This window comes from Anomaloglossus baeobatrachus, chromosome 8 (genome assembly GCF_048569485.1).
Source record: "Anomaloglossus baeobatrachus isolate aAnoBae1 chromosome 8, aAnoBae1.hap1, whole genome shotgun sequence".
Taxonomy (NCBI): Eukaryota; Metazoa; Chordata; class Amphibia; order Anura; family Aromobatidae; genus Anomaloglossus; species Anomaloglossus baeobatrachus.
Window position 1 is genome coordinate 34,374,962 of NC_134360.1, and position 13,898 is coordinate 34,388,859.

At 46.0% G+C, this 13,898-nt stretch overlaps 1 protein-coding gene across 1 annotated transcript; it reads left to right on the plus strand.

The window, feature by feature from the left end:
- The first annotated feature begins 325 nt into the window (after positions 1–325).
- Positions 326–13,075, plus strand: LOC142249118 (putative peptidyl-tRNA hydrolase 2). Its single transcript, XM_075320712.1, has 7 exons — positions 326–429; positions 2,644–2,762; positions 3,592–3,669; positions 5,893–5,967; positions 8,494–8,591; positions 12,031–12,145; positions 12,219–13,075. The coding sequence occupies exons 2-7, from the start codon at positions 2,649–2,651 to the stop codon at positions 12,306–12,308; spliced, it is 570 nt and encodes a 189-aa protein (XP_075176827.1). The 5' UTR covers positions 326–429; positions 2,644–2,648; the 3' UTR covers positions 12,309–13,075.
- The last annotated feature ends 823 nt before the right edge of the window (positions 13,076–13,898 follow it).

Genomic DNA, 13,898 nt, shown 5'->3' on the forward strand with positions numbered 1-13,898 from the left:
TAATAATTACCAATAAATAAATATATTATAAAAAAAGTAAAACATAATAATAAAAAGAATAATAATAGCAATAAATAACAATAATAATTATTATTATTATTATTATAGTGCCATTTATTCCATGGCACTTTACATATGAAAGGGGGATAAATAATAATAGTAATAATAATAATAATAATAATAATAATAATAATACTGTAATAATAATACTCCGCCCTCTGGTGGCCACTAGTGGATTTACACTGCATTCCCTAGAGGTGTCATACTCACCGCCGGCCGCCAGAGGGCGCGCGTTCTTATGCAAGAAACCTCTCTATGCTCATCAGCTTCCTTTAGCGTTTCCGGTCACGTGGGCCTGCTGACTGAGGAGGCGGAGTGGGTACCGGCGGTGGCTTCTAGGACTGAGGAGACGTTTGTTGTTGGCTGGAGGTGAGTTTCTGGCGCTGCAGGGGCCGGAGATGCCGGTGTGTGCGCTCGGGCTGAGCGGTGGCTGCAGGGCCCATTCATATCAGGGTGTCATCCTTCATGGTGCGGTCTCCATGGTAACGGGGGTCATGTTGAGCCCTTAGTAACTGCTGTTGCTATGGAAAGTCTGATGACAACCCCAACACTCCCCCCCCCCCCTTTTTTTTTTGTTTCCACCTTCCTGACCGGTCAGATGGGATGGTCAGTTTAACCCCTTCCTGCTGAGGCCATATTTTAGGTCTTCATTTTTCTCCGCTCTGTATTGCATTGTGTGGTCTCAGCAGACTCCGGGTCGTCTTTAGTCTTATTTGGGGCTCCACTAGAGTGCGCAGAAAACCTCTTGGTTATTGATCGTGGCATTGAAGGGGTTATTCGGCAGGGATCAGCGATATCGCCGATCCCAGGAGCTGCAGACAGGAGGACAGCCAGGTATGGAGTCAGCGCTTCTGCTCAGCAAAGATGAAGGCGTTATAGGGACTCTGTCATCAGATGTTTGCTAGCCGATCTGAGAGCAGCATAATGTAGTGACAGAGACCCTGATTCCAGCGATGTCACTTGATAATCTCCTGCTGATAAAACAGTGATTTTATCACTAGAGAAATAGTAAACCTGCTGCCATGTATTCCTCTATATGAGCTTTGTATAACCACGCCCCCTACACTGATTGGCAGCTTTCTGCCTATGCACAGTGCACACAGCTGTCAATCAGTAATGGGGGTAAGGTTCTACACAGCTCAGCATTCAGAGAAGTGGAAGATTTGCAGCAGAGAAAACTGATTTGATCAATACAGATTAGCGGACCCGTGAATGTTCAGGTTCGCCGGGATCAGTTAAAGGTTTGGTATCTGAACGTGATGGCGAACCCCATATAAGTCCACGAGGACCTGAACTTTGGTGCTTTAAAATGGTCGTGGTGGGGGCTAGGGGTCTTCAAAATGAGGACAATTGCCCTGCAAACATATGGATCGGGAATAAATGTAGAAAAAACGGCTTGGGGTTCCCCATGTTTTTGATAACCAGTCAAGGTAAAGGGTTGCATCTTCAGGTATCTGCTTTATCTGCGCTAGTTATTAAAAATAGGGGACCCCACATCATTTTTTATTTATTTTATTAATTTGTTCCCAGCAGCGTCCAGGCATCTTCCACATAACAAAAAGCTTGTTGATTGGTTGCACTGAATCCTTTCAACAAACTTTATTCATCATCCAAACTCGGACATAGACTTCTGTGAAAAGTCAGTGTTTGGGTTCGAGCACCAGACACTAGGTGTCCGGTATGAACTCCAAACTCTACAGTTGAGGTTCGCCCATCTCAATTTATCAAAATTGCAGTCAGCAGCCCAGTAAGTGACATATCACTGGAATCAGGGTCTCGGTCCCTACATCATGCTGCTCTCAGATGGGGTAGTAAAGACTTGAGAACAGATATCTTTTACAGGAGTGTTCACTACTGGACAAATCTATTGAATTAGCCCATTTTGCTGCATAACAAGTCATACTTGCCGCTCTGAGCCCTGTGATCCCACGGGATTGTTTATGATGCCAGGAGCGGGGGACACAGGGCTCAGAGCAGAGACGTTTATAGTACTAAAGCACTATTCCCTGCAGTATACAGACTGCTTGTTCATGTTTCATAGCTATAACCAGCTTTTGTGTTGCCAGTTAAAGGGTTTTCACCAGTACTGCGTGCGCCCGTCAGACGCTGGTTTCCCCTGCAGTGTTCACCCGTCATCACTCATGTGCTGCGCATGGCGCTGTGTTACTGGTAGTTTCTGCGCCGTGATATCTGCTGTGCACACTTACATTGGCTCACTCCTCAACTGCACATGCACCTGATCACCACTAGGGGCGTCATGGTGGTTTACTTGCCCCAATCCAGAATTAAAGGCTCAAAATACAGCCGCATCAGCCATGGGTAAGATTAGAAAAGTCTCAAATAATCCATAGTATTCATCTGCCTGTAACATGACTGATATCTGACCAAGGTGTTAATTATTTAACCCTCCCCCCCTCCCCCCCTTACGTCTGTCTATGACTGCTGCGATCACGGAGCTCATGGGACATTTTGCTGCAGGGATTTAAATCTCATCATCATTTTTTTTTTTTTTTTTATTTATTTATTTTTTTATTTTTTTTTTTACAAATGAATTTAAAATACATGAAATTGTCCCTCCTTCAGGTATAATGGACACTTGTGAGCAGGAAGCGTCTGACGGAGCCCAGGAAGGTGCGGAGGTGAACGCGCAGTATTTACAGCAGCTCAAGGACCTGGCTATTCCTGAGGATGAGGCCAAGAAGGTAAAACATCTGTATCTGATAGCTAATGTAACGCGGAGTCACTGGGGATCATCAAGGCCTCACATAATTGGATATAATTGGGGCCCCCATGGGGCGTTACTGTGCCTCTTTTGGGTTTTAAATAAGGTGCAAAATCAGTTATGTTCCATCTGATGCTGAATTATAGGAATATTCCTCTAAGATGACGCAGACCTTCACCCTTCATGCTAGTAACCCTCCCCCTGTATGACCCGGGGCTCACACTCTGGCAGTTTATACCGACCCGAACTCCATAACCTGACGGACATTTATGAGGCCATCGAGTTCGGGTCAGGAGACCAGAAATCACGGACATGTGAATGCTACCTTCATGCGCCAGATACTGCTTGAAAACCAGGACTGCCTCACTACTCCTGAGGCCAGCCCCCGCCCACATGACTGTTCACAAGCCATGTGCACTATGCCGTATAATGTCAGCGGATCAAGGGCTTCATACTGCTTGAAAATCAGGACTTCCTGACTACTCCTGAGGCCTGGCCCCGCCCACATGACTATTCACAGGCGGTGCGCACTATGCCGTATAACGTCAGCAGATCAAGGGCTTCATACCTGATATCAGGCTCCATTTGAGTATTTTTTATTAAATCGTTAAGTATTATATACATTGAGTGGTTGGCAATCACTAAAGGCTGCAATTTAAACTTCCGTAGAAGCTGTTGCTTGTTTTTCTGGATACACAGTGATGAGGATACAGCATATATATGGGTGCATTGACATTTGGAAAGCATGGAAAAGACTTGGTTTTGCAGACTTGATGGTAATCATATTTTTTTCCCCTTTGTTGTTACAGGCGCTTATTCTTACTGGGAACGTCTCTGCCGAAGAAGCTGCAATATTTTACTTTGACAGCTTAGAAAACCAGAATCCGGTAAGAGGCCTCTGAATGAATTAAAGGGATATTCCAAGATTTACATTCACAGTTGAGTGTGTGAGTGACGGGAGTCCTCAGGGTCCGAGGTGCATCAGTCGCAGAATGAACGGGATGCGGGACAGAGGCAGGAGTGGTACAGCGGCACGTACCGTATTTTTCGGACCATAAGACGCACTTTTTCCCCCCCAAATGTTGGGGGAAAGTGGGGGGTGCGTCTTATGGTCTGTAGCAGCCTGCCGTGACCACGTGGGCCTGCTCATTACATATGCACCCCCCTGCCCATCCTCCCGCCCATCTCTCAGCGGTGAAGCCAGCGCTGACAGGTGGGCGGGATGATGGGCAGGGGGGTGCGCACATAATTAACAGCCTGCCCGCATGATCACCCCTGGCAACTGCAGCCTGGAGGGATCATGTGCGGCTGTATTCACTGCTCCCCATGCATCATCATCAGTGCGGGGTGCAGTGAATAAGTGTACTCACCCGTCACCGTGTGTGGAGCCGCCCCCCTGCAGCATCGCGATGTCTTTCTGTCTGTGCCGGTCAGCTGATCTGTGTGGAGAGTGGTGAGCACAGCGATGACGTCACAGACAGGAAGACATCGCGATGCTGCAGATAACGGTGACTGCTCCACTCAGCGGCGCTGCTGCTGAGACAGAGAGGAAGATGATCGGCGCTGCAGGGAGTGTGGAAAGGTGAGTATAAACGTTTATTTTTTTTCTGTGCCATAGGATACAGGCCATATACCAGGATGGGGGTATTTTATGAGCAGGATGGATGGGGGTATTTTATGAGCAGGATGGATGGGGGTATTTTATGAGCAGGATGGATGGGGGTATTTTATGAACAGGATGGGGGTATTTTATGAGCAGGATGGATGGGGGTATTTTATGAGCAGGATGGATGGGGGTATTTTATGAGCAGGATGGATGGCTTGGGGTTCCCCATATTTTTGATAACCAGTCAAGGCAAAGGGTTGCATCTTCAGGTATCTGCTTTATCTGCGCTAGTTATTAAAAATAGGGGACCCCACATCATTTTTTATTTATTTTATTAATTTGTTTCCAGCAGCGTCCAGGCATCTTCCTATGAGCAGGATGGATGGGGGTATATTATGAGCAGGATGGATGGGGGTATATTATGAGCAGGATGGATGGGGGTATATTATGAGCAGGATGGATGGGGGTATATTATGAGCAGGATGGATGGGGGTATATTATGAGCAGGATGGATGGGGGTATATTATGAGCAGGATGGATGGGGGTATATTATGAGCAGGATGGATGGGGGTATATTATGAGCAGGATGGATGGGGGTATATTATGAGCAGGATGGATGGGGGTATATTATGAGCAGGATGGATGGGGGTATATTATGAGCAGGATGGATGGGGGTAAGTTATGAGCAGGATGGATGGGGGTAAGTTATGAGCAGGATGGATGGGGGTATATTATGAGCAGGATGGATGGGGGTATATTATGAGCAGGATGGATGGGGGTATATTATGAGCAGGATGGATGGGGGTATATTATGAGCAGGATGGATGGGGGTATATTATGAGCAGGATGGATGGGGGTATATTATGAGCAGGATGGATGGGGGTATATTATGAGCAGGATGGATGGGGGTATTTTATGAGCAGGATGGATGGGGGTATTTTATGAGCAGGATGGATGGGGGTATATTACGAGCAGGATGGATGGGGGTATTTTATGAGCAGGATGGATGGGGGTATTTTATGAGCAGGATGGATGGGGGTATTTTATGAGCAGGATGGATGGGGGTATTTTATGAGCAGGATGGATGGGGGGTATATGAGCAGGATGGATGGGGGTATATGAGCAGGATGGATGGTGGTATATGAGCAGGATCATATAAAAGGCAGGAGGATCGTTACTAGAATGGGGTACCTTAGTAGAGAATTTGGGGACATTACCCCCATAACAGTGTCAGCAGCAGATCCTCGCCCCATAACAGTGTCATGACCACATTTTTTTTTAGTTAAAATTTTATTTTCCTCCTCTAAAACCAGGGTGCGTCTTATAGTCCGAAAAATACGGTATGTCCCTGCTCCTCATTCTCGTGCAGTACCAGACACCGCCACACACAGACCTAGCGCTGTCTGAGAACCCACACAAAACCTCATTAGTCGATGTTACTGCGTGTGCAGCGCCTCATTTCCCCCTTATAGCTCTCATTATATGGTAATCTTGTTTTGTTTAGGACACAGATGATGACGACACTTACTTCAAGATGGTGTTTGTGGTGAACACGGATCTGTCTATGGGTGTAGGGAAGGTAAGGACTCATTACCCAGGAGAGACCAAACCATGAAATGTTAGAAATGAGCAATAATGTCCCTTTAAAGGTTATTCCTATCTGGTCCATTTATGTCCACGTGCGATGCGGATCCTGCCAATGAAACAGAAGAGGGCTGTCATGTCAGATGAAGGGGAATTCTTCCTTGCTGTCAGTTGTGTGTGTGTGTGTTAGGGCCTCATTAGTGGGACACACCTCTAATATTCACTTACGGCATATCCCCATGATATGCTAGACTTGTACAAAATGGAAACATCCCTTTAAATAAGATTGTAAGCCCTACACAAAAAGGTAAGTTTCTATGCATACTGCTTTACATCTGGGAGAGCTCTTGCCATATATATGGCTTCTCTCACATTATGAAGGGCAAATTGCTGGATTTTTATATTCACATACAGTGCATTGTGAAAGTATTGGGCCCCCTTGAATTTTTCAACCTTTTCCCACATTTCAGGCTTCAAACATAAAGATAAAAATGTTAATGTTCTGGTGAAGAATCAACAACAAGTGGACACAATTGTGAAGGTGAACGATATTCATTGCTTATTTAAAAATTTTGTAAAAATTAAAAAACTGAAAATTGGGGCGTGCAATATTATTCATCCCTTTACTTTCAGTGCAGCAAACTCACTCCAGACGTTCATTGAGGATCTCTGTATGATCCAATGTTGTTCTAAATGACTGATGATAAATATAATCCCCTGTGTGCAATAAGTCTCCGTATAAATGCACCTGCTCTGTGATAGGCTCAGTGTTCTGTATAAAGCACAGAGAGCATCATGAAGACCAAGGAACACAACAGGCAGGTCCGTGATACTGTTGTGGAGAAGTATAAAGCCGAATTTGCTTACAAAAAGATTTCCACAACTTTAAACATCCCAAGAAGCCCTTTGCAAGCGATCATATTGAAATGGAAGGAGTATCCTATCACTGCAAATCTACCAAGACCCGGCCGTCCATCCAAACTTACATCTCAAACAAGAAGAAGACTGATCAGAGATGCAGCCAAGAGGCCCATGATCACTCTGGATGATCTGCAGAGATCTACAGCTGAGGTGGGAGAGTCTGTCCATAGAACAAAAATCAGTTGGACACTGCACAAAAATCGGGAGGCACGGTGGCTCAGTGGTTAGCATTGCAGTCTTGTGGTTACTCAGTGGTTAGCACTGCAGTCTTGCAGCGCTGGGGTCCTGGGTTCAAATCCCACCAAGGACACCATCTGCAAGGAGTTTGTATGTTCTCCCCGTGTTTGCGTGGGTTTCCTCAGGGTTCTCAGGTTTCCTCCCACACTCACTCCAAAGACATACAGATTGGGGCTCACAATCTAAATTCCCTATGGGGACAGTGTTCCTGATGTATGTAAAGCGCTGCGGAATATGTTAGCGCTGTATAAAAATAAATATTTATTTATTATCTGACCTTTATGGAAGAGTGGCAAGAAGAAAGCCATTTCTCAAAGATATCCATAAAAAGTGTTCCTGTCTCCAAGCCACCTGGGAGACACCAAACGTGGAAGAAGGTGCTCTGATCAGATGAAACCAAAATCGAACTTTTTGGGCACAATGCCAAACGATATGTTTTGCGTAAAAGCAACACAGCTCATCACCCTGAACACACCATCCCCACTGTCAAACATGGTGGTGGCAGCATCCTGGTTTGGGCCTGCTTTTCTTCAGCGGGGACAGGGAAGTTGGTTAAAATTGATGGGAAGATGGATGGAGTCAAATACAGGACCATTCTTGAAGAAAACCTGTTGGAGTCTGCAAAAGACCTGAGACTGGGACGGAGATTTGTCTTCCAACAAGACAATAATCCCAAACATAAAGCAAAATCTACAATGAAATGGTTCACTAATAAATGTCTCCAGGTGTAAGAATGGCCAAGTCACAGTCCAGACCTGAACCCAATCGAGAATCTGTGGAAAGAGCTGAAAACTGCTGTTCACAAACACCTCCATCCAACCTCACTCAGCTCCAGCTGTTTACAAAGGAAGAATGGGCGAGAATTTCAGCCTCTCCATGTGCAAAACTGATAGACACATACCCCGAGCGACTGCACCTGTAATCGCAGCAAAAGGGGGCGCTACAAAGTATTAACCTAAAGGGGATGAATAATATTGCACGCCCCAATTTTCAGTTATTTATTTTTTTATAAAAATTTAAAATAAGCAATAAATTTTGTTCAACTTCACAATTGTGTCCACTTGTTGCTGATTCTTCACCAGAAGATTAAAAATGTTATCTTTATGTTTGAAGCCTGAAATGTGGGAAAAGGTTGAAAAATTCAAAGGGGGCTGAATACTTTTGCAAGGCACTGTATTGTATGCAACGATCTAGATATTCGGGCCATGGTGCTCGTAGATAAAGCAACCTTTGACCTTGCCGTGTACAAGGCTCCAGCTTGTTCTATATAGCCTGATGCCCCAGCATTGTGTGACATAAACAGAACGTTTCTTTGATTGAGTTGCCCCAAAACCATTAATCCGGGCCGGACCTCTCTCCTCAGATCGCGGCACAGGTGGGACACGGAGCCGTCGGCTTATATCAGCTGATGCTAAAGGATTCCAAGACCAAGGAGATGGTGGAGAAATGGGAGGAATACGGGTGAGAAAATTACAGCAATACCAACCCTGGACTGGGTGTGTTATAGAATATATATCACTCAGGATCGCTGCAGGATGATACTTCACCACCACCAGCAGATTAGTGAGTGCAGCTCTGAAGTATAAATCAGGATGAAACTCAGTAACCGTACAGGATAAATTATATATTCACACAGTGACTCCACCAGCAGAATAGTGAGTGCAGCTCTGGAGTAGCCTGCAAAGCTATACATTGTGCTCTCCACTTTAACAGAGGATGTAATGCAGGATGAGGACAGTATATGTTTATGTAGTGAGAATAGTGCGTGCAGCTCTGGAGTATAATACAGGATAAGTAATGTTTGTAAACATTGCACCAGCAGAATAGTGAGTGCGGCTCTGGAGCAGCCTGCAAAGCTATACATTCAGCTCTGGACAATAACAGAGGATGTAATGCAGGATTAGGACAATATATGTTCATGTAGTGAGAATAGTAAGTGCAGCTCTGGAGTATAATACAGGATAAGTAATGTAATGTATGTACACATTGCACCAGCACAAGAGTGAGTGCAGCTCTGGAGTATAATACATGATATAACTCAGGATCAGTACAGGATAAGTAATGTATGTACACAGTGACTGCAACAGCAGAATAGTGAGTGCAGCTCTGGAGTATAATACATGATGTAATTCAGGATCAGTGCAGGATAAGTAATGTATGTACACAGTGACTGCAACAGCAGAATAGTGAGTGCAGCTCTGGAGTATAATACATAGTGTAACTCAGGAGCAGTAGAGGATCAGTAATGTAATATATGTACACGGTGACTGCACCAGCAGAATAGTGAGTGCAGCTCTGGAGTATAATACGTGATGTAACTTAGGATCAGTGCAGGATAAGTAATATATGTACACAGTGACTGCACCAGCAGACTAGTGAGTGCAGCTCTGGAGTATAATACATGATGTAACTCAGGATCAGTGATGTAATGTATGTACACAGTGACTGCACCAGCAGAATAGTGAGTGCAGCTCTGGAGTATAATACATGATGTAACTCAGGATCAGTGATGTAATGTATGTACACAGTGACTGCACCAGCAGAATAGTGAGTGCAGCTCTGGAGTATAAGGGCTCATGCGCATGTTGAGTAATTACATGCATTTATGCTGCGTATTGCACTGCAGTGTAAATGCATGCATCCTGCGTCCCCTATACAATCTATGTAGATTGTGCATGAGTCGTGCGCATGTTGCTTTTTTGAACACAGCGATTCTGATGCTAAAATTTTGACCCAAATCCGTGCGTTCATAGAATGAACATGTCAATTAATTTGTGCGCTTTGGATGCAGCTCCCACTCTGTCTATGGTGGGGGCAGCAGCCATAGCGCATGAAATCGGCTTTTTTTTTTTTTTTTTTTTTACAAAAAAACTGCATCCATTATGCAGTGTTTCTGCAGCGATTTTGAAGCGCACATGTGCTGTCAAATCGCTGCAGAATATTCAGCAGTTACGTGCGCATGAGCCCTAAATACAGGGTGTAACTCAGGATCAGCACAGAATAAGTAATGTATGTACACAGTGAGTGCAGCTCTGGAGTATAATACAGGATGTAACTCAGGATCAGTACAGGATGATGTAATGTAATGTACACAGTGACTGCACAGCAGAATAGTGAGTGCAGCTCTGGAGTATAATGCAGGATGTACCGTATTTTTTGGACCATAAGACGCACTCCCACCCCCCCCCAAATGTTGGGGGAAAGTTGGGGGTGCGTCTTATGGTCTGACTGTGGCTGCGGGGAATGAGGGTGCTGTGGTGGAGCGGGTCATCGGGGGCACGAGCAGGCTGTAGCAGCCTGCTGTGACCACGTGGGCCCGCTCATTACATATGCACGCCCATCCTCCCGCCCATCTCTCAGCGCAGAAGCCGACACTAACAGGTGGGCGGGAGGACGAGCGGGGACGCGCGCATAGCAAAGAGCCGGCCGCATGATCACCCCTGGTAACTACAGCCTGGAGTGATCATATGCTGCTGTATTCACTGCTCCCCGCGTGTCGTCGTCATCAGCGTGGGGAGCAGTGAATCAGTGTACTTACCGGTCCCCGTGTGTGGAGTCGTCCCCCTGCAGCACGCGATGTCTTCCTGTCTGTGCCGGTCAGCTGATCTGTGCTGAGCTGGTCAGATGATCGGCACAGACAGGAAGACATTGCGATGCTGCAGGGGAACGGCTCCACACACACAAGTCAGTGGCGCAGAGAGGAAGATGATCGGTGCTGGAGGGAGTGAGGAAAAGGTGAGTATAAACGTTTATTTTTTTTTTTCTCTGTGCTATAGGATACAGGCCATATACCAGGATGGTATATGAGCACGATGGGAGTATATGAGCAGGATGGATGGGGGGGTATATGAGCAGGATGGATGGGGGGGTATATGAACAGTATGGGGGGTATATGAACAGGATGGGGGGTATATGAACAGGATGGGGGGTATATGAACAGGATGGGGGGGTATATGAACAGGATGGGGGGGTATATGAACAGGATGGGGGGGTATATGAACAGGATGGATGGGGGGGTATATGAACAGGATGGGGGGGTATATGAACAGGATGGGGGGGTATATGAACAGGATGGGGGGGTATATGAACAGGATGGGGGGGTATATGAACAGGATGGGGGGGTATATGAACAGGATGGGGGGGTATATGAACAGGATGGGGGGGGTATATGAACAGGATGGGGGGGTATATGAACAGGATGGGGGGGTATATGAACAGGATGGGGGGGTATATGAACAGGATGGGGGGGTATATGAACAGGATGGGGGGGTATATGAACAGGATGGGGGGTATATGAACAGGATGGGGGTATATGAGCAGGATGGATGGGGGGTATATCAATAGGATGGGGTATATGAACAGGATGGGGGTATATAAGCAGGATGCTGGTATATTAGCAGGATCATATACAAGGCAGGAGGATCATTACCAGGATTGGGTACCTTAGTAGAGAATTTGGGGACATTACCCCCATAACAGTGTCAGCAGCAGATCCTCGCCCCATAAGTGTGTCATGACCACATTTTTTTGCTTAAAGTTTTATTTTCCTCCTCTAAAACCAGGGTGTGTCTTATAGTCCGAAAAATACGGTAACTCAGGATGAGTAATGTCATGTATGTATACAGTGAGTGCAGCTCTGGAGAATAATACAGGAGGTAACTCAGGATCAGTAATGTATGTACACAGTGACTGCACCAGCAGAATAGTGAGTGCAGCTCTGGAGAATAATAGAGGAAGTAACTCAGGATCAGTAATGTATGTACACAGTGACTGCACCAGCAGAATAGAGAGTGCAGCTCTGGAGTATAATACAAGATGTATGTATCGGTAACCAAACTGTAAATAAACTTTCCGTGTTTCTTTTGTTCAGTTTTTTACTCGTGTCCTTTTGTTTTTAAAGAGCTAAGAAGGTGGTCCTCCAGGGCTCCAGCACGGCTCACCTTATGGAATTACAAGCCTTGGCGTTGAGCATGGACATCCCATCGTACCTAGTGCAGGATGCAGGCAGGACCCAGGTAACACATGCAGCACTATAGTCCTCATTAAGGTCAGGACTGTAAGACATGTAACATGCTTTCCTGTCTTCAGATCGCAGCCGGGTCACGCACTGTCCTCGCCATCATGGGTGAAGAAGAAGTGGTGAATAAAGTGACGGGCAAGCTGAAACTGCTGAACTGAGGAGAGCAAGACCCGGGCAGAGGGCGTCTCACTGGAGATGATGGAGGGACATCCCGGACGTGTCCTCCATGGATGGAGAAGAGGATATGAGTGTGAGTGTGCTCCAGAGCCATCGCCAATCAACGAGGAAAGAGACGCAGAGTCTTATACATAATGCAAACTATGGTGGTGATAGAAATAGGTACCTAGAGCTGCTGCCATCAATCGGCGCCAGGATACTGACCCACCCAGTTATATGTTCTACCATGCATCTATATATGTCCATTCACTGTACGACAACGACCTAAACCACATAGCCACTGATCTGAAAACGCTTCCATCGCTGAAATGGCTGATAACAGGGAACAATAGATTGAATTCAAATGGATGAGTTAAACACTTGTCTTTCCTGTGCTACTGACATTAAGGAACATGGAGCTGCACGAAGCCTCTTCATATCCCCAAGTAACAGAGTGATCGTCGTTAGGGATCGGTAATAATTCGGGTGGAGTGAAAGTGGCATCTGCTGCGCTGGCGGACACGGACAATATACGGGCCCTTTTCCGCACAATTCCATCTGCTTTGGAGGCAGAAGTGGCCCCTGATCTGCTGGTACAACCCCTCCGCTCACTGCCACTTCCATTATTACAGATTTTTTTTTGTATTAATACAGTATTGTGTATGGAATGTGTTTTACAGCTGATTTGATCATGTAAATAGACGTCGTTGAGATATTAAATGTTGGCACATGGGAGACGTACTCCTCCGCATGGTCAGCGGTCGGTGTACTGATGTCTTGGTATTTAAGGCATTTCTTTAGGACGAGTTACGTGAAAGTGAAAACTATTGAAATTGACCACGGAGCAATAGAAGAAGGCGGCAACTTCTGATTAATCCCTTTTCTTTCTATCATGTGGACGTCACCAGGGGAAGAGAAGGCACCGCAAGGCATTGTAGGAAGACGACGAGTCGGCAGCGTGACTAGGCCTTGTACCCTGGCATCATGTGGATGGGATATGTCCCACCAACCTAATATTGTACAGATTAGACGCTCCCCTTCCCACATATTCCTTACTAGGATAATGCCGCCGCCACCCTGCAGGTCTTAAGGATAAACATTCGGATCTTCACTGTCTCAAATGGACAAAAAGGACTCTAAATAGCTTAGGTAGAATAATGAATTACGGCTGTGTGTTTCAAGGCAATTCAGCCTCTTCCTCGGGACAAGACCCTGCAGGCCTTAAAGGGAACCTGTCAGCAGAAAGTTTGCAATAAACCTAAAAGATTCCCCCTCTGCAGCTTCTGGGCTGCATTCTGGAAAGGTTCCTGTTGCTATTGTGCCCCCCTTTGAGACCAAAATAAAGACTTTATAAAGTCTTACCTTTTTTGTATGCAAATCTTTTTTTATGTACACGGGGCGGGCTTTCTTGCGTCCATTAGTCGCCCTCCTGCCGCTTTACGCCGTCCCCCCATCGCTCATTTCCATAACTGAGGACGCCGCCCAGTGCTCCCGAGGTCTCGCGCATGCGCCGTGCCACTCTAGCGGGACTGTGCACAGTGTGACCGCTGGTGACGTGTTGCGCAGGCGTGAGATTATGGGCGGCGCTGTGA

Coding starts and splice junctions, on each gene's coding strand:
- LOC142249118 (XM_075320712.1), top strand. CDS start 2,649: ATGGACACTTGTGAGCAGGAAGCGTCTGACGGAGCCCAGGAAGGTGCG. Junction 2,763..3,591: donor CTGAGGATGAGGCCAAGAAG/GTAAAACATCTG, acceptor TTGTTGTTACAG/GCGCTTATTCTTACTGGGAA. Junction 12,146..12,218: donor AGGATGCAGGCAGGACCCAG/GTAACACATGCA, acceptor TCCTGTCTTCAG/ATCGCAGCCGGGTCACGCAC.